General features: G+C 47.3%; 1 protein-coding gene across 2 annotated transcripts in view; it reads left to right on the top strand.

The window, feature by feature from the left end:
- Window positions 1-26867, top strand: part of CEP78 (centrosomal protein 78) — a 536668-nt gene that overhangs the window by 301391 nt on the left and 208410 nt on the right. For both annotated transcript variants that reach the window (XM_078675855.1, XM_078675856.1), the window contains one exon: window positions 6982-7059. In XM_078675855.1, the coding sequence (XP_078531981.1) occupies window positions 6982-7059 (78 nt within the window). The remainder of the gene's footprint in view (window positions 1-6981; window positions 7060-26867) is intronic.

The raw sequence follows: 26867 nt of genomic DNA, 5'->3' as shown, positions 1-26867 counted from the left end.
TCCAAGTCCTCAGGTAAGAGGCATGAGAGGTCGGAGCGACGTCCTCATTACTCCGACTCACCCCGACGCTCGCTCGATGCGGCCGGGGGTTTCGGGTGACACCACCCATGCGGCTCCGACGGAGTCGCAAGCGTCGCCGCCTGCCCCACACCTTCGGGTCCCTGGGCACGGCGCGTCGCCGGAGGAGATCGAGCGGTACCTCATGGCCATGAGGTCCCTCCCTCTTCCGCCAGGCACTGTGGCGCCTCCAGGCCCAACGGTCCCGGCTGGAGGCCCTAGCGGGTCGGGTGCTTCGGCCCTGACGCCGTCGGGTGCTTCGGCCCCGGCGCCGCCGGCGACTTCAGTCCCGGCGCCGCAGGACCTCACCGGATCCGCTTCCGGATCCGGGTCGTCGCCGGTCGACATCACCGGCGCCGGCCCCGCGGGTGTCGCCCCTGGCGCCCACTGTGGACGCCGTCCCTAATCTTCCCTTTGGTCCGACTCGGGCGCCGGAGATTTTTATTTCCATGAGGAGGCCCCGTCTGTTGACCCTGTTTTACAGGAGGCGGATGACGAAGGTGATTGGGAGGGGTCTGAGGACCCTCTGGCACAGGAGTGCCAGTCTCAAGAGGACTGGACATATGAGCTTGGGGAGGCCAGTGGTATTGACACCTCGCCAGACACTGGATTTGTCTCCCCTCCCACCGTGGCTACGGAGGAGGGGGCTGCTTACAGCGTAGTGTTGACGAGGGCAGCCAAGGCCTTAAATCTTGAGCTCCCCGTCGCGGCCCCGAGGACTAACCTCCTCACTGAGGTCCTTAAACCGCAGGCAAGCTCCAGTGAGCCTCTGCTGCCGTTTAATGAGGCCTTGTGTGACGTTCTTGTGGGCACTTGGTCCAAGCCCGCCACAGGTCCGCCTGTGGATAGGAACGTGGCCAGACGCTACCGCCCGGCTCCGGGCGACCCTTGCTTTTTGTCCACCCATCCCACCCCCGAGAGCCTGGTTATCCAGGCCTCCACTTCCCAGACCGCATTCCCGACAGCTCCGCCCGATCGGGAATCCAAGAGATATGAACAATTCGGGAAGAAAGTGTTCTCGTCCCTGAGTTTGGGACTGTGGTCTGTCAATACCGCGTGTCTCTTGGGCCGCTACACCCACACCCTGTGGGACACGGTTGCGGACGTGCTGCCACAATGCCCGGAGGAGGTCCGGGCTAAACTCGCCCAAGCCCTTGTGGAGAGCCGAGATGCAGCGCGATATTCCATCCGGTGTGGGCTGGATACCACGGACTCACTGGGCAGGGCTATGGCAACGACGGTGGTGGTTTGACGCCACGCCTGGTTGAGGTCCGCCAACTTTTCGGCCGATGTCCAGGCCACTCTTCTGGACATGCAGTTCGATGGCCAACGCCTCTTTGGCGACAAGGCAGACCATGCGCTGGAGCGCGTTAAGGACTCCAGGGCTAAGGCCAAGTCCTTAGGCCTCTCGGCCACGCGCCAGCAATCGGGTGCCTTTTGCTCCTTTCGTGGCCACGGAAGGGGCGTCCCCACACGTGCTGCCAGCCACGCACCGCAGAATGTTCAACAGCGCTGTGGCGGCCGTGGAAACCGCCGTTGCGGCGGTCGGGGACAACGGCGAGGCCAGTCCACACCTCCCTCCGTGGCACCTGCCTCAAAACCTTCCTGGTCCGAGTTTTCAGGCCCATGTGACGCCAGTGGGGGGCAGGGTTCGCAATCACCACTTCCACTGGCGCACTGTCACGTCGGACAGGTGGGTGCTGCAAATCGTCCGAAGGGGCTACTCCCTCCCCTTCGAGGCGACCCCTCCAGCCATGCCACCGCAATTCCACCGCGTGTCGGGGGATCACTTGCAAGGGAAGTCACGGCCCTCTTGGCCAAGGGGGCTATCGAGCGCGTTCCTGGGCCAGAAGTAGGGTGTGGTTGTTATTCCCACTACTTTCTGGTACCCAAGATGGGCAAAGGGGGCCTACGCCCTATCTTGGACCTACAGAACGTCAACGGCTTCCTCCGAAGGAGAAGTTCAAGATGCTGACTTTGGCTCAGGTCTTAGCTGCCCTGGACCCCGGAGAATGGATGGTAGCGTTGGACTTGCAGGACGCTTATTTTCACATCCCCGTCCTGCCGGCCCACCGGCGTTACCTGCGGTTCACGGTAGGCCACGAGCACTTTCAGTTTACCGTGCTCCCCTTCAGCCTTACCAGCGCCACAAGGGTGTTCACGAAGGTGATGGCGGTGGTCACAGCTCATCTGTGCAGGTTAGGGGTGTCAGTCTTCCCCTACCTCGACAACTGGTTGTTGAAGGCGGGCTCGCCCCAGACAGTCGTCAGCCACCTCCAGACTACGGCCGACCTCCTGCACTTGCTGGGGTTCTCCATCAATGTGCCGAAGTCGCACCTGTGTCCCTCTCAGAAGCTCCTTTTCATCGGAGCGGTTCTAGACTCGGCGCAGTTTCGGGTTTATCCTCCCGAACAGCGGGTTCGGGATATTCAGGCTCTGATTCCGATCTTTTAGCCTTTATCCCGAGTCTCGGTCAGGTTGACGCTGCGGCTTCTGGGGCTGATGGCCTCCTGCATCCTTCTGGTGCATCACGCCCGGTGGCGGATGCGGGCTCTGCAGTGGGACCTGAAGTTTCAGTGGGCCCAGCATCAGGGCAACTTATCCGATCACGTCTTGATCTCGGAGGGCACTGCAAGACAGTTGCAGTGGTGGCTCACGGACCGCGATTGGGTCAGTGGCAGATCCCTCTCCCTACCCCACCCGGAGCACGTGGTTGTGATGGACGCTTCCCTCCTGGGCTGGGGAGGCCACATGGGAGAGGCGGAGATCAGAGGCCTCTGGTCCCCGGCGGAGTCCCAGCTCCATATCAACCTTCTGGAGCTGCGGGCGATTCATCTTGCACTGAAGGCATTCCTCCCCTCTGTCCGGGGGAGTGTAGTGCAGGTGTTCACGGACAACACCACCGCCATGTGGTACTACAACAAACAGGGCGGAGTGGGGTCGTGGACCCTATGCCAGGAGTCTCTGCGCCTCTGGCAGTGGCTGGAACGTCAGGGCGTGACCCTGGTGGTTTAACACCTGGCAGGTTCTCTGAATGCCAGGGCGGACAAACTCAGCCGTCGGTGCATGATGGATCACGAATGGCGTCTGAGCTCGGACGTGGCGCAAGGCCTCTTTCGGCAGTGGGGAGAGCCTTGGTTAGATCTATTCGCCACCGAAGAGAACGCGCAATGTCATCAGTTCTGCGCGTTGGAATTTCCAAGGCGGCACTCGCTCGGAGATGCTTTTCGTCGCGAGTGGAGTTGCGGTCTATTGTACGCCTTTCCGCCTATACCACTTCTGCCCAGAGTGCTGAAGAAGGCGCGACCGGGCCCAGGTTATCCTTGTGGCTCCGGACTGGGCACGAAGATACTGGTATCCCGAGCTACTCAGCATGTCAGTAGATCCCCCGATTCGTCTGCCTCTTTGGGAGGACCTTCTGTCGCAGCAGCAGGGGACGGTCCTCCACCCGAACCTGTCCAGTCTCCACCTACAAGCTTGGAGATTGAGCGGCGACAGTTGAAGCCATTTGACTTGCCTCCCGAAGTCTGTAATGTCATTCTGGCAGCCAGGCGTCCCTCCACAAAGTCGGTATACGCCTGCAGGTGGAACAGATTTGTGGCATGGTGCACAGCAAAGGCTGCGGACCCTCTCTCTGCACCCCTTTCTGAGGTTCTCCTCTTCCTTCTTTCTCTTGCCCAGCAGTGATCTGCTCTGGGCACTATCAAGGGGTACCTTTGTGCCCTTTCCGCCTTCTTAAGGCTACCTGATCATCCTTCTTTGTTCAAGTCCCCTATTGTAAATAGATTTTTAAAGGGCATCACACACATGTTCCCTCCTGTTCCTTTCGTGATGCCCCAGTGGGACTTGAACCTTGTTCTTACTTACTTGATGTGTGCTCTCTTTGAGCCGCTCCATAACTGTCCTCTCCGTCTTCTTACTTTGAAGACTGCCTTCCTGGTGGCCATCACCTCTGCCAGGAGAGTGAGTGAGCTCCAGGCTCTTTCTTCCACACCTCATTTCCTCTCTGTTCATCCGGACAAGGTTGTGTTGCGCACAAGACCTTCTTTCCGGTACATGGTTGTCGCAGCCTTCCACATCGGACAGTCCATTACTTTGACCACCTTCTTTCCGCCTCCGCATCTCTCGAAGGAGGAAGAGAGGCTCCACCGTCTGGACCCAAAACGTGCGCTCTCTTACTACTTGGATCGCACACGCCAGTTCCGGGTGGATGACCAACTCTTTGTTGGTTACGTGGGCGCTAAGAAGGGAAAGGCGGTGCACAAGCGGACCATCTCTCGGTGGGTCATCTTGTGCATCCAGGCATGTTACTCCTTGGCTAAGAAGGAGCCCCCTGTTGGATTGAGGGCTCATTCCACTCGGGCCACGGCGACTACAACTGCCCTGGGCCGGGGAGTGCCCTTGCAGGACATTTGCCAGGCAGCTACGTGGGCCTCGCTGCACACGTTTGCAAGACACTACTGCCTGGACAGTCAAGTCCTGAGGGATGGCTTATTTGGCCGTTCCGTCCTCCAGGACTTTCTGGTGTGATTATTGGTTCGCAGACCCACCACCGGGGTTGGTATTGCTGGCGTATCTATTCTAAGGTAAGGAATCTATCACTAACGTGTCTCTTTCAGATGCACAAGTTACTACTTGTGTAACAATATATCTGTAAGAGACATTAGTTAGTGATAGATTCCTTACCGACCCACCCATCCTCCCCGTTCTGCGCACCGATATCTAGGGTTAAGGTCATCCCCCTTTCAGGGCCCTAGTTTCATGGTACCAGTGTTGGTTCTATCATGGCTCTGCGTATCTGGCGCTGAACAGCTGTGTATCAGAACTGACGTCAGCGCGCATGGGCGGCGTCTAAGTACTCCGACGACGTCATTCCGGCGCCGACGACGGACGCGGAGCCGCGGACGACGCCTACCGGCGCGCAGGGATATTGCTACGCAAAAATTTCCGGATCCAGTCTGACGCCTGGGGTTATTCTAAGGTAAGGAATCTATCACTAACTAATGTCTCTTACAGATATATCGTTACACAAGTAGTAACTTGTGCTTCTGCACCGGAACCTGCACAATCTATATCTCCATGTGTTGAGATTGAGTGGCAGCTGCTGACTGTATGCGGTTTACCACCAGAGGTTTTAGATGTCATAATCGCTGCCAGGCGCCTGTCTTCGAAGTCCATTTATGCCAGGCACTGGGACAAATTTGTGGTTTGGACTGGGATTAGCAAAACAGACCCTTTCCATGCCAAATGTTTTATTGTTTGTTTTGACTTTAGGCCAGCAAGTCCTTGCAGTGTGCACTATTAAAGGTGTTTTGCCAATCCTTTCGGCGTTTTTGCATTTGCTGACCTGTCATCCTTATTTAAATCACCTGTTGTGATGAGGTTTCTAAAAGGCTTAACACATATCCTTCTCCCTAAAACCCTTGTGATGCCAGAGTGGGAACTCAATGTGGTTCTTCAAGCCGATGCACAGCTGCTCATTGTGTTTCTGACTCTGAAGACATTGTTTCTTGACATTATTACTTGAGCTCATCGCATGAGTGAGCTTCAGGCCCTCTCAGTGCAGCAGCTTTACACCACCGTTTTCTCAATCAAACTGGTATTGTGGGCCAAGACACCCCTTTTGCCAAAAGTCATGAATCCATTTCACGTTGGGCAGTCCATCACCCTCTCAATGTTCTTTTCTCTGCCTCGCCCCTCAAGAGAGAATGGTAAGGCAGTGCAGAAACAGACTTTGTCAAGGTGACTCGTCCTCCGCATTAAGATCTGCAAGCCATTGACCATGAAACAGCCTCCCTAAGGTCTGAGGGCTCATTCCACAAGGACCAGGACTCCTAACACTGCATTGGTATGTGGAGGGTCTATTTGTGTAATCTATCAGGCAGTGACGTTGGCGTCCATGCACCAGTTCACAAGCACTACTGCCTTGACAGCCAGGTCTGATGGGAAGGGCATTTTGTCTATTCAGTCTTGCAGGATGTTTTTGTCTTAGTTCACTCCACAGACCTTCCACCTCGGAAAGTTACTGCTTTGGAATCTATTCTGCAGGTGAGAAATCTGTGATTAGAAGTTTTGCTGAGCAAAACAAGTTACTTCTCTATGATAACCCTCTTTCTGGTGAATACTTATCTAATCCAGATTCCTCGCAAACCTCCCATTTCTGTGAAGTGGCCTATTTTTACCATCTTAAAAGACCCAAATTAGAGATTTGCACACTGCTACCTCCAATCGTTTGTGCTACGTCCCTGAGGGTGTGGAAAGAGTCAAATAAGAAACTGACCTCTGCATGCTGGGTGTCGCTTTTATGCTGCTCCATTCCTTCTCTTCTGTGGCAGAATGAGACTAATGCTAAGCTGGACTACACAACCCATCAAGTATCATGCGAAAGCACTACTGTGAAAGGTTCCTGACCCAGTCTGGCGCCAGAGGGAAATTCTACAGATGAGGAATCTGCAGTTTGATAGAGTATTTACCAGAAAGGCTATACCAAAGTTAAGTAACTAGTTCATGCTAGTCTTTTTTTGGTTTAAGATTTTTTAGATTGAAAATCCCTTTCAATGCACCCTGAACCATAGCCACATGTAAATACGTTGCACACTGTTGATTGGTCTGTGCCTTATTTCTGAACCTAAGGCCATTCTTTGAAAAGCCACTTTCTGTGTCTTGTAATTGTACCTCTTCCAAAGTATATGACTTTTTAGTTAGGGGTGTGTCAATTATCTGGTGAGACTAGGTGATGTAAGTATCACAATGAGAATTAGCAGATCTTGAAGTTAATTCCTCTGCATGGAACCAATGCAGGACTTCATTCATTCTTTGTGATAGCTAACATAAAAAAAATCTAATATCATAAAATGTTATTTTTCAACCAAAACTGGATGACCCAAGATCGCTGCTTCTTATGATATTGTTTATAATTAACAGGTGGAACTGGAAACTTGCAGGTTAAAGCTTAATGAGGAGAGGAGAGCAAGATTAAAATCAGATGAACGTATAATGGAGGTGGGTAACAAACAAATTCTCCATCTTGCATCTTTTTTTTGTTTTTGTTTATTAGCGTTTTTTTTCTATCTGTATCCTATTGTTGTTGGTTTTGCCACAGTTAACTTTTTTGGCTCAGTGCATGTTGTTTTCCTTTTATCTTTGAAAACCCTGTGAATTATATTCTTGGCAAAATATATATGTCTTCAAAGCTGACCACCAGTAGAAGTCCAGCTACAATAATTACATTAATAAACACAATACTCTTTAAATTAAGGCTTTGGCAAATTGTCAGTGTACCCACTCTACAATGGGAATAAATATGTATATTATGGAAGCTAAGAAGTAAACAATGCCTCAAGCTGACATCATTTTAATTTTGATATACGGTATTAAGCAGCCATACTTGTTATTTATCATGAAATTGTTAGTTGTAAATGAGTTTCAACTCAATTTTAGTAAAGCAGTCAGAGACTGAAATGTTGGAAGTTCTCTCCACCCATGTCTCTGTTCCTATACCCATGTGCCTGGGTGAGGGACTAGAGCCTTTTAATACAAAAGCTGAATCTGATTCTGTCTACAAGACTTCTTAATACTTGGTGTAGACTCTGCCAAGTGTTGCGGTATACCTGACACATAGTTTAGGCTTGCCGGTCTTCCAGCCACTATTTTCGAATAAGACTACTCTGTCAAAGACAGTCCTATAAACCCTAACAGTGTTGCATGGTAAAATTTCCAGCATGTCAGTGGCGCTTCTTCAATGGATACTGAATTGAATCCACTCCTTTGGGTTACATTTCCAATACTCACACATTATGGTGGCAATTCCACTGTGCTACATAGACATTATAGAATTGCTGCCATATAGCCTTCCACACCCACGAGACCCTTAGTTCCTTCAGGATGTGCCTTACGATATCCTTTTTTTACAAAAGGCAAAGTGCATTATTTACTGTAATTCTTAGTGAGGCTCACCCTTGCCCATCATTTTATTATTTGAATGCATGCTTCTTTTGAGGGGTTGAGGGGATGTTACTGATTTATACCTGTTAAGTAATTGTTGATTCTCTATCAATAAAGTCAAATCAATTGTACGTGTGTAATTTGTGGCACAATCATATGAACAATACCCTCAAATGCCAAACAGATTACATAATTGATCTTAAATCTTAGAAATAGCATAATTATATACATTTATCTATGTTGTCAGCTCTGTCACTATCTAAACAGAGGATCCATAGTTGAGCCATTTTACTACAGGGCCTAACTTCTGATGGATACTTTTATTTGCAGATTTCTCACCTTGAGATTATCTCCAGGTATCAGGACCTGAAAATGTATACACAGCAGTGCTCCCTCATTGCCAGTAGGTGACACTATGCAGATCTGCATGACTTTATTCCCTAAGGAAGTCGCGAATAGAGTCACATATAAGCACCACCCCTCTATGTTGATATATTACTTTCTTTCTGCACCTTTGAACACCGATCCGGAGCTCCACTCCTCTCTTTTCTTATCTTGTAAGTAGGTTAGGCACATATGTTTCGCGAACATTTCCAGCTGGTGTGCAAGGAAACTTTGACCCCTCACAAAACTACAGGATTTAAACCTTGCCAGGACTGTTGTAGACAAATGTCTTTGACAGCCCAGCACAAGATATGCTTTTGGTGTGTGTGCCCAGAACGCAACTTCCATTCTTGTAAGGAACGGTCCCAAATGAATCCGAAGTCATGCGACAACATGAAGCAAAGGTGTGCGTCGCCGAACACTGATAGAAACTGTGCCAATCCTGCTCCCATTCGAAGTTAAGAGTGCGGATTGGCTGCCTCTCTCGAGGTCGTTCCCTCCACTGGTCCTCGTCGTGGTCCAAGTCTCCGGGTAAGCCTAAATTGAAGTTAAAGAGGAAACGCTAGAAAGCCAATTGGGACTAGTCCCCATCCTGCCACTCTCTGTCTCCGGAGAAACCAATTGATCTTGCTTCCTATCCACAGAGAAGCCGATTCCACAATTCGTCCTGATGCTGTCAAGTTTCTCAGGTCATCAGCAACATGGCAATACTCCAAGGCTATTACGGAGGTCATATTGCTGATCTCTGGCACTCTTTTTGTCCCTAAGGAACCACACGGGCCTCAAGTCACGTTGCCGCTGGTGGATCTGTTCTTGGTGCCATCTGTACCTCTAGAAATGGCTTTAGGTTCCACTCCGGATTCAGTACCTACTTCCACTCTGACATCAAAATCTGCTCCGCTTCCTTTGACTTAGATGCTGGCCTCGAAACACTAGAGATGGACCCTCAACCAGTTTTGGTGTCCAGCTCAGAGCTGAACTCATCTCTGCCTGGGCCATGGTTGCGTCCTGAATATTTTTTTATGCACTCTGTCCCCATTCAGTCAGATTCAGATAGAGCATCTTTTTGGTTCTTACTATGATCAGTCAGGCAGCCTTCAGAGATGACAATTAAGATGATGGGAATGATGTGACCCCTTTTTATGTTGTCTAGGGTCTCTGCATGGACTTGCAGGAGGCGAGTAGACTGTAGTATACTTTCCCTGATAGTGATGTGACTCCCTCCTGCCACCGCCACCCCCCTGTCCCTCATCACAGGCCACCAGCAGAGGAAAGTACTTTCTTTGCTGATGTGATTAGGAGTGCAGCTTGATGTTTTGAACCTAAAACCCCCTCTGTTGAGGTAAAGGCTAAAGTCCTCATAATGGTGTTGCAGGCTAGGCAGGCTTTTTCTGAACCGTTGCTATCATTCAACGAAACCCTTATTGACGCATTGATCAGCAATTGTTGCAAGTATAGTTCTTGCCCTCCAGTAAACCGACCGGTTGCCTGGTGACATAGATCGGTACCAGGCAAACCGATTTTCTAAGAGTCTCTTGGTTCAAAGTTCCACCAGCAAGGTGAACCCAAATCCATTTCCCACAGAAACTTTTCCCCTTCCATCACTCCCTACCAGACAGGGAATCATAGAGAGTTGAGACATTCAGTGGATGAGATGTTTGGGCACCTCTGGGGATGTCCAGGTGACCCTTATGGATATGCCTTTTGATAGACCTTCCCCATGTTGCGAGAAGGCAGATTCGGTCCTGGAATGCTTTAAGGAGTGCCAAAACACAGTTCATTCATTGGGCCTTTCAATGCCTGCCAGTTTCCCCAGCAACTTTGTCGATTTCAAGGTTACTCCAGATGGCTGGTCCATATGCAGCGTCTAGCTATCGCATCAGTCAACCCAGTCGTGTAAGCCACGGGATTTGGGCAGACAATGTGCAGGTCACCAGGGACATTGATCATCCGTGTCCCCCAGCTCTGCGGCATTGGTCTACTAGGCACTTTAGCTGGCCCTTAGTAGGAGCCCAGATCCAAAATTTTCTCCAAGGGTGGTAAAAGATCCTATCCTGCACATGGATCCTCCAGATTGTTCAACAGGGTTATGCACTTTCATTCCTTTCCGATTCACATCTCATCTTCCACTCTTCAGTGGAGCACCTGGCATTCTGTTGCAAGAGGTGCAGGCTCTCTTTTCCAAAGGGCCATAGAGTAGGTACTGGCTCAGAAATGGGGACTGGTTGTTACTTCTACTATTTCCTCACGCCAAAGAAGGACAAAGTCCTTTGACCTATTTTTAGATCTCTGCCCTCTCAATGCCTTCCTGTGGAACAACAGATTCCTGATGCTCATACACGCCCAGATTCTGTATGCCCTGGATTTATGTGACCGGCTGGTAGCCCTGGACTTGCAGGATGCATTTCATATTTATATATCCTTACTACAGTCCCACAGACAATACCTGCGGTTCAAGGTAGCTCAGGAGCATTTTCTGTGCTGCCCCCGGCCTCACCAGTTCCCCTTAGGTGTTCTCAAAAGTTATGACTATGGTTGCGGCCACCTTTGGAGGTTGGAGATACCAATTTTCCCCCACCTTGACGACTGGCTGTTGAAGCCTAGCTCACCACAGTCTGTTGTAGACCACCTCCAGATGACGTTGAACCCCTGACAACGCTGAGCTCCACAATCAACATGCCAAATTCACACATGACTCCTTCACAGAGGCTCGCCTTAATTGAAGCCGTTTTGGATATAGTGCATTTGCGGGCCTTCCCTCTGTCACATGACTCTTTCACAGAGGCTTCCATTAATTGAAGCCATTTTGGATACAGTGCATTTGCGGGCCTTCCCTCCGTCACAAGACGTCCAGGCAATGAGCCAGATGTTTCAACCTCGCTCTTGGGTCTTACTTAGAGTGGCTTTGAGGTTTCTTGGCTCCTTGACCCTCCTGTATCCTGCTGGTTGACTATGCCAGATTGAATATGCGGGCTCTACATTAGAACCTGAAGTCTTATTGGGACCAGGGAACGTCCAGGTTTTAGAGAAGACTACAAATGATCTGCAATATTGGCTACTTGATAACAATTAGACCAGAGGCATAGCTGATGCACATCTGCTCATTGTGTCTTCTGACTCTGAAGATAGTATTCCTTGTCATGATTACTTGAGCTGGTCGCATGATTGAGCTTCAAGCTCTCAAGGTGCAGCAACTCTAAACCAACTTTTCTCAAGGCATACTGGTGTTGAGGGCAAAGACAGAGCATTTGCCATAAGTAGTGACTCCTTATCACCTTGTGCAGTCCTTTGAGTGCTCAACGTTCTTTGCTCCTCCTCACCCATCGATGGGGGGAGTGAGAGACTCCATCAGTTAGACCCAAATAGAACCCTGAGTTTTATAATCAAAGAAATCAGAAAACATTGGGTGGAAGATCTACTTTTCAAGGAGTTTTCTGGAGCAAAGAAAGGTAAGGTGGTGTAGAAATGGACTTTGTTGAGGTAGGTAGTCCTCCGATAGTCTAGTTTGACTTGATAAGAAGCAGTCTATGAGAGGACTGAGAACTCATTCCACCAGCATCGAGGATGCTACCACTTCATTGGCACCTGGCACATGAAGGGAGTGAACTAAAATTAAAACTTCAGCTCACTTGAGCAGAAAGATGTATTTATACTGTTATGACAAAGACTGACATTTTAAAATCATAAGTCTATAACCTATTTCGCAGTGCATGCAGGTTGTCAGAGCATTACAATTTTCTTCCAACAACTTAATCCAACCGATTTAATACTATTGTATTATTACATTTATTTGAATACATAGGTAAATGATGGCAATTGTAGATTGGGTTACATAGATATTTGCATCGGAAAAAAATGTGGAATGAGTATAGTGAAACAATTGTTGAAGCATAGTCGAATCCAATATCTTGTATGACACCAAAGATTTAAAGGCATTGGCTTAAAAATGTCAAAACCTCTCATCCTTATAATATGTATTCCGTTTTATAATGCGTGCACTATTTGTTCTTGCGTGGCAGTATCTAATTGAGAGTAAATATTTTATTGTGGCTCATCGAAGGTTTAACTGCCCATTTTATGATGGCTGTACCGCTGATTTAATAGAAATATACAGGATAACGTTGCAGTGCTTATGTGTGTTGGGGGGTCTTTGCAACACAGCACACAGGACTTGGACGTCTTATTTATGATTCCTTGTAACTTAATGATTTATTTTTCCTCAGTATTATCATGCTTGACTATCATCACTGTACATACAGCACAGGTGGTTTAAATATATATATTCTATGAAATCTACACTATCCTACTATTATACTGTTATATGAAAAGAGAGCAGTCTACACCTAACATTTTATATATTCAGATTTACCTCACAACTTGTCACACTATATTTTAATTTTTTTGTTTAAATATATATATATATATATATATATATATATATATATATATATATATATATATATATATATATATATATATATATATTAAAATATATTTATTGGTATTTTTCTTTTTAATATGACTGTCATCACGGATCTGTACAAAAATATTTAGATGTGCAGAATAGCTTTGACTATCACAGCAATGTATAATTAACACATATATGCTATTCTCTATTACAAACATTTTTATCATACTTGAATATATGTACGAATGCCTCTGCATGCCGTTGCCCACATTTGAGCAACACCATAGATCTATTGCTTACTCATAACACATCATATCTGAGCAGTCATGACAGGAGCTTGGGTGTGTGCACCAGATACATACAAATCTTTGCCAGTCGGGTCTTATCGTCTATTCACTGCTTGGTAGGAGAAAGGACTTGAATGATGATAGCACGCATATATCGATCACCAGTGAGCACCAATAAATCAAATTTACCAAAATGTTCTAAACAAAACTGAAACTTAAAACATCTGCCATCTACTTAATACAATCAATGTTAATTGTGCATGATTGCATGCAAAGATGTATTATCGGTTCACTTCCACGTATCCGCACACCTAATAGATAGTTGACACATTGCACATAACAGGGCAGGACAGCTTCCAACAAAGAAGACCCTTGTGTCCGAGGGCGGAGGAGGTGTGAATAGCTATCCATCACAGATCAGGGGGAACAATATGAATCTATTCTGCAAACTCTGAGGCGTGTCAACTCCCCTTGGCTGAGAGGTGGGGGGCTGGTGGGTTTATCACTGATTGGCTAACGGGACGGCATAAACTGCTGTCAGGTTGCCAGTCTGTAGGCAACAAGCAGTGTGTCTCGGCTCTGTGCAATGGGGAACTTACGAAGCCCAGCTATCTCCTCTCTATGTAGTACCGTACTTTCCGCCTGAGCCCATATTATGAATGAGCACTTCCAACTAAGTATCTCCGGGAGACTGCATTATCCCATTTTTTAGTTATGAGACGTTTTGCAGTAATGAGACCCAGATCTCGAAACTTCGAGGTGACTTTATTCTTTTTTGATCTGGCGTACAGCCCTAGAAGGCAGACTTCCCACGACAATGGCATTTCCGTATTTGTGCATGAAGCTAGGATTGTAACTACTTCTTGTCGATAATGCTCAAGGGATACGCAAGTCCACAGCGTATGGAGCAGGTCTGCATCAGCATGCTGTCAGCGTGGACATGCAGCAGTGGCGATGTGGAAGTATCTATTTATCATGTCCGGCGAGCGATATGCTCTCTGTCTAATGTATGTTTGAATAAGCTTGAACCTCGAGTTTCTGGGTATGTTTCTAGCACCTGCTAATATGGCATCCCATTCCTTGTCTGTCCAAGGCCGGCCTGTATCTGCCTCCCATCTGTCTTTAAGCCGTTGCATCAGCCTCAGCGTGTGTGTGTGAGAAGTGCCTCCACCAACCAATGCACCACATGTGACCCAGCACCCATTACCTGTAAATATTCCACTAACAAATGCGTCGATGGCTCAATTGCCAGATCCCCCCCAGGCAGTTGACAGAGCTTTCAGGAGGGAAGTGTTTAACAGGAATTGGCCCGCTGGCAGTTCATTGTCTTCGACTAGTGTCTCGAATGTTAGTAATACGCCGTCCCTATATAAGTCACCCAATGTTTCGAGCCCTGCCGTATGCCGGGCCGTGAGGGCCGCCTCTGTGGTACCCAGCCTACCCCGTGGTGTCTCCATCAATGGTAGAATTGGGGCGTATGGAGGTGTCTTGCGGGTGAAATATAAGCTTCTTTTATAGCATTTATGGGTTAATCCCAAGTGTAACTGCAGTGGCCTTGGGAGTTTGGCTATGGGATGGAACAAGTGACACATTTTGGAAAGGGTCCAGGCTGGTGCATGGTCGCCATGTCTTCCAGGCACATGTCAGTCAACCACTTTGTTGTATATAGTCCAGTTCCTTATTAGGGACAGACAGCCCGCTCGGGCTAGTAGGAGCATACAATTTCCACAAAGCGATATGTGGCCTTCCATTATTCCATATTAAGTCCCGGGATAGTCGCTCTAGGTCTCGGAATGTCTTAGGAAGGATATATAGTGTGAGATTTGAAAAATAATAGAGCAATTTGGGGAGTATAATAAAATACAGGGTGATGCAGCTCATTACATTCAGCGGAACCGAATTACCTTTGAGCACGTATGGCTGAAATCGCTCTTGTCAAGTTACCTTCCAATAAGTCTTCAGGTGAGCGACATATAAAGACGCCAAGATATCTGAACATGGTGGGGTACCATGTGCCATTTAGAGAAACATCTACCTCTATTTTGTGACCGCTGAATGAATAGATCCCTGATTCGGCCCAGTTAACCCGGAGTCCTGACTTCTCCTCTAAGGATTTGATTATATCAGCAATAGACTTCGGGATTGCAGTGATGTCTCGGAGATACAACTCCAGATCATCCGCATACAGGGAAACGGCATGTAGCCCGTCTCCCAACCGTATCCCCCACTCTTCACCATCTCTCCGGAGCCACATTGCTAAAGGCTCCATAGCTAGGGAAAACAGCAACGGAGATAGTGGGCATCCCTGACTCGTCCCCCGTCTCACTCTGATTTTATCTGAAATTAATCTTGCTTGTACGAACCCGGACAGTGGGCCGTTGGTACAATAAGCGAACCATATTTAAGTGATGTTCCCCTAGTTCGTATTTACCCAGCACAGATGCCAGATAAGGCCATTCTAATGAATCAAAGGCCTTCTCAAATCTAGCACCAGGCAGCCTGAACGGGGCCAGGCATGCGTGGAGTACTGTTGCACGTATCTACGTATATTTAGGAAAGTACAGCACGCAGGAACAAAACCATTCTGATCAGGGTGCACCAACGCGTTTACTAGGGGTGAGAGACGCTTAGCTAATAGTGATGCAACAAATGTTCTAGTCTGTCTTAAGGAGCGCCAGCAGACGATAGGAGCCTAAGAGGTCAGGGTTCTTATCAGGTTTAAGGAGGGAGACCAACAGAGCCTTGTTCTGCGTAACAGTAAGGGTGGAATCATCGAGCGCTGTTTCGTACACTTTGAGCAGTTGTGGTACTAAGATGAGTGTGTATGCTTTGTAGAATTCAGTCGGCATGCCGTACGGTCCAGACGACTTCCCATTGGACAAGGAAAAGATACTGTCACGAAGCTCCTCTAAGTGAAGAGGGGCGTTCAGGTCTTGGCTTTGGGTGCGCGTTGGCCGTGGCAGGTCTAGACCGTCCAGATATGTCTGTATCTCCAGGGGTGTGGCTCGTGCACACGATTTATACAAGTCTCGATAGTGTGTCACAAAAGCGCCGTGGATGTCGCACTGTGTAAATGCTATTACCCCCGTCGTCGTCCTCATTGACGCTATGGGTGCCGACGACTCATTCTGACAGATGAGCCATGAGAGCAGTTTGCCTGCCATGTGGCCCATATAGTGAGTCCTCGCCGAGTGTGCAGCGTAGTTGAAGCATCTCAGTCGCTCTAGCAATCGTGCATGTTCCTCCTTGAGGGAACCCTGCTGTCCCTGAGTGTCATCTATGTCTGCCTGCTCTGCGGCGGCTAGTCTCCGCTCCAAAGCGGTGAGTTCCTTTTTGCAGCTGCTCGCGCATACATGCTTGCGTCCCCGAACAGTGTCCCCTAATAACCACCTTAAGGGCATCCCACTCCACCAATGGGGACGTGGCTGTACCTGCATTGTCCTCAAAATATTGTGCCACATTAGTAGCCAGTGAATCCCAAAAGGGCGCGTCCAGTAGGATATCTTGCAGAAGGCACCAGATCGTGATCGGGGGCAACTCATCCTCCCACTGTAACTCCATAATGTGCGGGTTATGATTAGAGTGTGTACGTCCCATTTAGGTGGGGTCGGAAATGCATGGTAGGATGTCGTTGGACACCATAAAGCGGTCCAAGTGTACGTGTAGCCTATGGGCCCCGGAGTAATAGGAGTACCCTGTCTAGTGGGTGTCTGTATCGCTATACATTGGAGAAGCGCCACTGTAACTCCCAGTGCCTTAGTGCTTTAGCGGGTGTGTGTGTGGCGATGCCTGGCTAAGGAGGAAAGGACCGGTCTAGGGAAACATCCAGTACACAATTATAGTCTCCACCCAGAATCATAGGGAGATCAGGCCATATAGACAGTTTTTGCAATAAAAGATCTAAGTAAGCTGCTTGCTAGGTGTTAGGCGCATTAAGCGATGCCAGTATTACCGGCTTCCAATCAAGCACCCCTTTAACTACAACATACCTGCTCTCCCCGTCCACCAGTGCATCCACCACTTTAAATGGAGTACCTGGCCTCACCCACACTAGGATTCCCCACGCATTTGCAGAATATCCTGTTGCATATAGTTGCCCCCTCCATCGTCTGTGGAGTTGTGTGACTTCTGTTTGAGCTAAGTGTGTCTCCTGGAGAAGTGCTATTTGTATATGATGGCATTTCAATTAGGAGTATATAAGATAGCGTTGTTCCGGGCTGTGAATGCCTCGCACGTTCCATGTGCCTATTTTAATGGGTGCCATAACCAGTGAATGTCGGAGGTGCATCTCAGCTCATCCAACATTGTGATAGGAGGGGGTGGTAGTGGGCGTATATGGATCATTTTAGCATGTGTTCTTTGCGGAGTCCGACTGGGCACAATCATACCTGTGTCTAAGAATGATGGCAGAGAAAACATAAAAACAATTTACAATCAAAAATACCATGAAGGCAATTTTGCAATAGTCAAACGCCCAAACGTAGAACGCAATAGTACACAGCTAACGTCTGGGGGGCTATTGTGTACAGCAATTTAGGAGTCAAAAAGAACAGAGGAGGGGCCTGTCATGCATAGCTGAACCTGTCCCTGGCCCGACCCGTTTCTGGACGGGGATGCTGCCTATGTATCATACAAAAAATTCCCATATATTTCAAAGTTAACGAAAAGAGTGCATTAATAAATCCAAGACCCTCCCCGCAATGCTGAGCTACAAATAATTAGTAGGTGTAAATATTACAATGCAGATACAGCTTACTGGGCAATTTGATTACGTGTGTGACCAAAAAGTCTGTGCGCCGCTCAGAGTGTGGGGGAGAGAAAAGGTGAGCAGTTAATAGTTACACATTCAAGCAATGTTATCAGAGGTCTGCGGAGTGACATGTGGCAGTTCACAGGAGCCGTGGGAAACAGGGAAAGCGTCCGATAGCTCCTCTTCACTATTCAGCCCTCGGTGATCGGAGTCTGAGTCCCCCTGCGGGGATCCACTGATGTTCACCACTGTCTGTACCGCCTCGAGTTGCCCGCTCAATATCAGTTCTGGCGTCAGGCCAGATGCCTGAGGGGTGGAAGACTGCGACCTCCTCCGCCTGCGGCGCCTTAGAGTGGTCTCCGGTGGTTACTCTCTGCACCCAGATTGTGATGAGTTGAAAGAATCCAGCCATTCCTCTGCGCCTTCTGGTGTAGTGAAGAAATGGGTCTTTCCATTTGCCACGACCCTCAGCTTTGCAGGGAGCAACAACGAGTATTTAAGATCACATTGTTGCAGCGTTTTTTCACCACTAAATAGGAGTGGCTCTGTTTCTAAACTTGAACGTGTAGTCAGGGAAGATCATTACTTTGTGATTGTCCAATTGTATGTCCTGCAATTTTCTAGTCTCTTGGAGAACTGCATCCCTGTCCCTATAATTTAATAAGCGGATTAGAAACTGTCTTGGGTTTGAGCCCGGAGGTGGGGGTTTGGCAGGTACCCTGTACGCTCTTTCAACAACAAAGTGTGGGGACAGGGCCTCTCCTGGTAGCAGCGAACAGGTCCAATCCGCCGTGTATATTACTGCGTTCCTCCCCTCCACTCCCTCTTGAAGGCCCACGACGCACACGTTGTTGCGGCGGGCCCTGCCTTTGGCATCCTCCGCTCTATCTGATTTATAGACACCTCTAGGCCCCTTCACCACTGCAGGGGTCATCCAAGTTCTTTCATAGCCAAGATGCCGTCTCAAACAGATATGGTTGCAGGTCACCAGGGGCATGGCCCCACTCATTCCTCCAACCCTTTGGCATCAGCCTCCAAGCCACTTTAGTGTGGCCTTAGCGGCACGCAGCCACCCTGTGGAAGATAGGATCAGGCATTTTCTTCTAGGTTGGCACGCCACCCTATCTGATTAATTGGTTCTCCAGGTTGTGCCTTTAACTTCCTTTATGATCCACCTGAACTTCCTCCCACATCAGTGCAATTCAGGGGTTGTGGATCTATTTCCCTTGTCTTGGTCATTATCTTGACTAGATCTTGAAGACCCAAGACTTAAGTTAGTATTTTATCATCATACGTGAAGTCCTTTGTGTCTTGTCATATTTTCCATACTTTCAACAGAATAGTCCCACTGATCTTGCGACAGAACTATCCTGGTAATAAAACAGTGGAAGCGTTGCAGTTGCTATATTCCTTATATCCATTCTCCTTAACCAAGAGACAGTTTGTATTTTCTAGATTCATTTATACTGAGGACAGACTAAAAGACGTTTTGTAAACCTTCTAAATGTTTTAAGTGGCATTTGCAAACACAGGCTTCTGCCAGTATTAACTTTACCACATTTTCTGCTCATAATCTGCTCATTTTTTTTTTCACAACAAATTTTATTGATTGATTTGAGCAGAATAAGAGAAGTGGTTCCCCACAATCAGGAGATCACCACCAAGTATCGTGGTACAGTTTACATTGTAATAACTATGACCAAGCAAGAATAGGAGTAAAACCAAGAAAATTAACCCCCTCCCCCACCCCTACCCACATAATCGGCTCATTTTTCACCATTTTATTACAAAGGCCCCTTTCAATCTGCAATTCTGGTTTCAAGGATTACTCTTCTTTAAAACTTCAATCCGGGCCTCGTCCACCAATGAATGAGTTTGAACTAACTTCTGTTTCACTGCGTATCATGACATCAAATCGATTTGTATTCAGAATCTGATTCTATAAAGCGGTCTTGCTCGCGCCAGCTTTAGACAAGTTAGTTTCTGATGGATACTATTAGCAGCATATTCCTCACCTTGTGAATGCCCTCAGGTGCCACATCAGTAGGCCGGAGTCACATATATGTGCCACCCTCACACGCTGACGTCAGTTTCCTTCTGCGAGTGTGTATACAGAGTTCACTACCTCAACTATTCTGTGTCTTTTTAACACGTTTTTTGCCAAAAGTTTCTCTGTTTGCAAGGTATCATGTCCCCTCCAAAGACTACATGGTTCAAAACTTGTAGGGTTTGTCACAAACAAATGTCTATGTCACACCCCCACCAGGTATGTCTCTGGTGTCTACAGTCTTCGCACAATGCTAAGTCTTCCATGGACTGCAACAGGAGAAAATCCAAGGTAATCCAGGACTGTGAAGCCAAGCTCTACATTGCCAAACACGTCAGAATACAGGTAAGGGCCAGCCCTGGTCAAAGACTTGAACGTAGACCCCTTCCTGCAAAAAGGTCTCTTGGACTCCCAAACCGTCAGGTAAGTATAAATCTAAAAACATAAAAGACGTTGCGTGACTCTACCTCTTCCAGCCACTCTTGTCAGAATTAGCATGTATGTCAAGGTGCCTATTGAGCTCTGTCCTGGTCCCATTCCATGGAAGCGATTCCACAGCATATGCCAGTTCAATCCCAATTTCAGGGTCTCTAGGCGACACTGTATTAAGTTGAAGCCTTCACGAAAGCCATGTTGTGCATCTTTGGCACCCTCCTGGCTCCCTATCTCTGCCTTCTGGCCCAAGGATTTGAGGAGGCCTCCAGTTGGTTTAGCGTTGGCAGGTCTGTCCTCTATTCTGCCTGGTCCTTCTGACTCTGCTGCGGGTTCCGCCCTGACTCCGGTGCTGACCCCCCAACCTGGCTTCCAACCCAGAGCCACAATCTTCACTGATCTAATGTGCGTCAATACACGCACTGACGCCACCAACGTCAAAGAAAGAAACCATTGTCTTATCGGACGCCAAAGCAAACCCAATATGACCTCAGCCAAAGTGGCACCCTCTACAACCTCTGGTGCAGTCGGTCCAACTGCACATACTGCACATTCTCTTTTTTTCAGATTCAGAACACAGTCAAAATGATCATGGAGACGATAGGGACGATGCATCCCATAATTGTATTGAGGGCAATATTTTAATGGACCTTGAGGACTCCACTGGGTTAGACATTTCCCCCGGCGCTGGGTTGAACTCTCCCCCTGGCCCTTCCACAGAGGAATCCGCTTTGTTTGCTGCTGAAGTTTTAGACCTCCAACCTCTGTCTGTTCATTTAAAACTAATGTCCAGACTGAAGTCCTGCAACCTGAACAGACTTCTACAGAACCACTTTTTCTGTTTAACGTATCTCTGAAGGACACACTAATAGGTACTTGGGCCTAGCTCGGCTCTTGCCAACTAGTCAACAGAGGTTTCCAGGCTATGCAGTCTGCACCTGGCGATCCTCACTTCCTTATGCAACACCCTACACCTGTAAGCTTGATGTTTCTGATTGACAAGTAGATTTAACCCTAGCTCATTTTGTACTGTGCCATCTGACAGGAAATCAAAACATATAGAGGCATTTGTGAAGAGAATGTTCTCCCCAGCTAGCCTCACCCTTTGTTCAGTAAAAACTACTTGTTTCTTATAATGCTACTCGCATACTTTGTGGGTTTATGGTTGGTGAGATCTTGCCAATAGTCCCTGAAGAATTCTCAGCCAATCTCCACAGATTGTCCTAGATGGTCCATATGCAGTGAAGAATGTCTTCCGCACTGGACTGGACACCACTGACTGCATGGGCAGGGTATTCAGTACCATTGTAGTATTTCGCTGCCGTGTGTGGCTGAGATCCATGGGCTTCTCAAGTTTAGTCATTTAATTGCACCATTCTCTTTGGAGACAAAACAGACGCTGGCCTAGAGCACTTCAAGGAAAGCAGGGCCACAGCATTCCCCCAGCCTTTCTTCTTCAGTGCAGCAGATTCCCCTACAGTCCCTCTTTCAAGGCTGCTGATGGGGCCGGGTGAGAAGATAACACCTAGGACCACCTTCACAGGAACAGGCTTGGGGATCTGGCAGGCCCTCTGGGGCAATGCACTGCTCAGTCTCCCGCGGCTCCCTCTACTTTCACCAAAACACTTTAGCTTGCAATCGGTGGCACATGGCCATTGTGTTGGAGCCAGGATAAAGTATTACCCCCACCTGCTAGCAGAGCATTACATCCAGCAGGGGGGTGATTCAAAGAGTTCAGCAAAGTTATTCCCTACCATTGCTTTCAGACCAGCCACACATTCCCCATGCATCAGACTTGGTGTCGGATGACACTTTTGGCTATTTTACAACAGGAGATTGAGGATTTTGAATGCTTTTTTTTTGGACAAAAGAGCCATGGAGAGGGCCCCAGCATCAGAAATAGGGACTGAACGCTACTCTGGTTATTTTCTGGTGCTAGAGAAAGGCAGCTGTTTTATTTTAGATTTTCACTGTCTCAATTTCTTTCTAAAAAAAAGGACTAATTCATATTGCTCACATCGTCCCAAGATCAATGTGTCCTAGATCCAGAAGACTGGATAGTGGCAGTGGGCCTGCAGGACACATATTTTTACATCCGTGCCCTGCAGTCCCACAGATATTACCTGCGGTTTAAGATGGGTCTGGAGTATTTTTTATTTGCTGTGCTAACCTTCAGCATTACCTGTGTCCCTTGAGTGCTCACAAAAATGATTACGTTGATTTTAGCACATCTTTGGTCATTAGGGATACCGTCTTCCCCCCAAGTCGACGACTGACTGTTGAAGGCGGGCTCATCAGTCAGCTGTAGACTTCCCCCAGACAATGGTGAACCTCCTAAGTTTTCAATCAATGTGCCACAGTCTCACCTGACTCCTTCACAGAGTCTCCAGTTCATTGGAACAGTTCTGGTTACTGTGCTAATTCAAGCCTTCCTTCCCGGACATCCAGGCTATGATCCCAGCACTTAATCCTTGATCCTGGGTCTCGGTGAGAGTGGCTTTGAGGCTTCTAGGTCTGCTGCATCCTGCTGGTGGACTATGCCAGAAGGAGCACTTGGGCTCTGCAGGGAGATCTGAAGTTTGTGTGCTCAGCTCCTAGGGAACCAGTTGGATTCTATTCAGATTTCAGGGGAGTTTGACAAAGACATTTAGTGGTGGCTGCTTGACTGGTGTAGACCCCTGCCCCAAACCACCTGGATCAGATGATCTGCCTCTGTTTGTGCTGTAACCCACTTCCTTGGCAGTGAAATCCTTCCTACCATCTATCAAAGGGATGCTGATCCAGGTGCTCATGGACAACATCACTGCTATATGGTACTAAAACAAGCCGGGTGGAGTGGTGTCTTGGGCCCTGCGCTTCTGGAACTGGCAGAGTCAGCAGGGTATCTGTCTGGTAGTAAACCATCTGGTGGGATCTTTAAATGACATGGTGTACAAACTCAGTTGAGTACACCTTGCATATCACAAATAGCAACTACACCCAAAAGTGGTGCAGAGAGTCATTCAGCTTTGGGGAGGGCCCTTGCTAGAGTTCTAAGTCACCACCAAGAATACACCGTTTCTGATGGACTCGAACTGCTTATTTCTCACCTTGTGTATATTCTCCAGATGTCATACTGGATCTGGAAACTTTTAGAGCAGTACTCATTGGACTGTGTTGTCACGTGGCTCCACTGCTGTCTGTCAGTTCCAGAAGTGACAAGTGGAGCTGCTTATAAATGCCACCCACTTGTGCGGACACCAGTTTCTTTCTTTCCACACATTCAAACACGGATCTGGAGCTCTAAAAAAAATCCAGTGTGCAAGGGAAAATGTCACATTCTAGGAAAACAGGGTTCAAACGTTGTAGGTATTGTCGCAGACAGATGTCTGTGACAGACCCTCACGAAGTATGTCTATTGGGCCTGGGGTCAGGGCAAGATTCCAGGGACTGTGAAGACTCCACCCATATGATTCCAAAGGCCACATGGGACACTGTGGCATGGTTTTGCCGGAAACCTGACAACCTGTGGGTGTCCCTGAACTAGGCTATCCAGATTGTCCATGATGGAGCTAAAGTTGTGATTCACTCTGGCTTGGACACTGCCGACTGCTTAGGTTGGGCGATGGATTTGATTGTGGCGCTTCAGCACCACGTCTGGATGGGCCTCTCGTGGGGATATCCAAGTGTCCCTGATTGACATGCAATTTGATGGCTGTCATTTTTGGTGAGAAAGAGGAGTCCGCTCTGGAAATTTTTAAAGAAAGCCAGGCCATAGCATATTGTTTTGGCATGTTTGCCCCACCCAAACAGTTCCAATATCAATTGAACTGCTTATGAGGCTATGGTAGGGGTATCCCTTAAAGCCAGTGCCGGCACGGCCATTAGCCCAACGGGTCTTTTAGCCCTTTCCAGGCTGATTCCATGGCTCGTATAGGGAACGCACAGGGCATTGGGGACAGCAGGGAGCTAAGTCCCTGCCATCTCACCTACTGCAGCGTCAAAAACCTCTTTAATATGTCCTTTGCAAGAAACACCCAACCTGTTGGGGACAGATTCCAGCATTTCCTCTGCATGTGGCAAGCCTTTCCATCAGATAAGTGGGTCTTCCAAATTGTCAATCGGGACTATGCTTGCCCGTTTCTTTCTATGTCGCAACACCTGCCACCACCATCAGGGTGGCTGACGTAGGACAACATATCCATATAGCAGCAGGAAGTACAGGTCCTTCTGGCCAATGGGGCCATCAAGAGAGTTCTGTCTTTCAGAGTAGGAACTGGATGTTAATCCTGCTACTTCCTTATGCCAAACATGGATGGAGACCTTTGTCCCATTTTAGATCTTTGTCTTCCAATGCCTCCCTGTGGAAAGATAAATTCACAATGCTTACACTTGCCCATGTCCTGTCTGCCCTAGATCCCAGAAACTGGATGGTGGCATTCAACCTGCAGGATGCTTATTTCTATATCCCCATCCTGTGAGCACAGAGGTGCTTCCTGAGGTAACAGTGGGCCATGAGCATTTTCATTTTGCAGTGCTCCTTCAGTCCTCAACAGTGCCCCTCGGGTATTCACAAAAGTGATGGCAGTGACTGCAACACATCTTTGGAGGCCAGTGGTACCAGTCTATAACATAATTATTTGAAGTGTATTCAAAATATATTTTTTGTAAGGGAGAGGTTAGTACCGTATTTATGACCAGAGATTGGCATTGTGTTTGGTAATTTGCTATTTTGTACAATTAACACTTCTTGAAATGAGTCCCTAGTGAACCACTGTTTTGTAATTCTAGTATATACCCAGGTTCCTGTTTGGCATATTGAGCAGGTCTTATATTTTCCATATATTAAATTCATTGTAAGCTGCATATTTTAGAATTTTCAAGACATATACCAATATGTAGGCGAAGGGTATATCTGTATTTCAGGTCACATTTTTGAGGCCTCCTTAAAACTGTTCATGATCTGGCTCAAAAAGTGACCATAAGACACGGACACAAAAAAATATTCATAATTGCTTCAGTAATATTGTCATTTTAAAGTACATTGCCTCCTTTTTAACTGCCTACCAACCATAACAACTCTCCTTCCCCACTCCATATTTTGCAGATGATTCCACATACAGCAGACCTTTTCTTGCCCTTCCCACCTTCCCAATTACAATAGTATTTTTTAAGATTATTATATTTAATCTTGGAGAACCCTGGGGAGGATGGCATATTTTAAAATATACATATATATTACTCACTTTTTCTTCTTTATCCTCCACTAGAGACCTCAACTCATAATCAATTCTGAAATTCTTTAAGCGGCTTTGATCATTATCTTGCAGTTTTATAATGTATAGTTTAGTCATTAGAGAAACATGTCTTGTACTTATGAAGTACCTTCAACTGCGCTGGATTGTAAAGATCCACAGTGTCCCCCATGTACTAGAATTTGTCCAAGGGGGTACACAAATCCGGTGGTCTTCCACTGCTTCTCACTTTATATCAGCTCTGGTAAATGAAGTTAAAACATTACCCAACTTGATATAAAGCTATAGCAATAATCTCTTCTTTCAACTAGAAATTGCAACTATGTAGCCTACTAGGTAATGGACCTTTGTTTGAGCCTATCCATTAAAAAATTAAAGGCATACAATGTGCTCCTGTGATCCAATTATCACATTGTCAGTGTTTCTACTCTGGTAGGGATTTTTGCAAATCAGTTACTTTATATTCATGTGGTTGCCCTTAAACTCTTTTAGCTATGTCACTTTTTCGAAGTTCATATGTCAGAGTCTATTCTCATATCCTCAATTCCTAATTTTATAGCAGCAGAGGTTTGTATGAGCAAGAATCTCTGCATCCTGTTGAGAGCTGGCATCTTCTACAGTCAGCTGACTCTAAATGTTCTTCTACTGAGGAATTCAAAAGTGAGAATTTTTGTCAAATCATGAAAACAAAAACAAATACCTCTTGAAAATTCATGTCACTGTGTCCAGTCAGTTGATCTTGCTGATGTCCTGCTGCAATCTTGCTTTCTCATCAGAATGGATTTATAAATTGACAGGGTTAAATGCTGTGCCTTAGACTCTTTTATTTGTGGACAACTCTGAGGAAGTGCATGGAACCTTTGATATGCAGGGAGAATGGGATTTTAACTAGTCAGATCAGACAAGTTCATCATGTATCATTGGTGAGGTATTCGATGGAGGGATCCATCAGATTAGTATTTTCCAAACATAGAAATGGGGACTGTGATGTTCCATGGTAATTGATAGAGAACGTGTCTCTTTGTCGTCCATGATGGAAGGCAGTTTGACCTCTGAGCTAATTGACAGTTGTTGCTCTGCTCTTATTTGTGCTGCTGTTTCCTAGCCGCTGAAAATATTTTATGCTGGGTCAAGGTTGTCAGAAATGGAACCGTCCTCCCAGTGTACGACCACGTTCTCTTGAACACATAAGGGACCACTGAATATGGTATTTGAAAGAGACCATTAGTTATAGATTCCTTACCTTAGAATTACCCCAGGCGTCAGACTGGATCTGGAGAAATTTTTTCTTAGCAGTACCCTTGCACATCGGTAGGTGGCGTCG

The sequence above is a fragment of the Lissotriton helveticus genome, chromosome 2_1 (assembly GCF_964261635.1).
Source record: "Lissotriton helveticus chromosome 2_1, aLisHel1.1, whole genome shotgun sequence".
NCBI lineage: Eukaryota > Metazoa > Chordata > Amphibia > Caudata > Salamandridae > Lissotriton > Lissotriton helveticus.
This window is presented reverse-complemented; position numbering and strand designations above follow the sequence as displayed.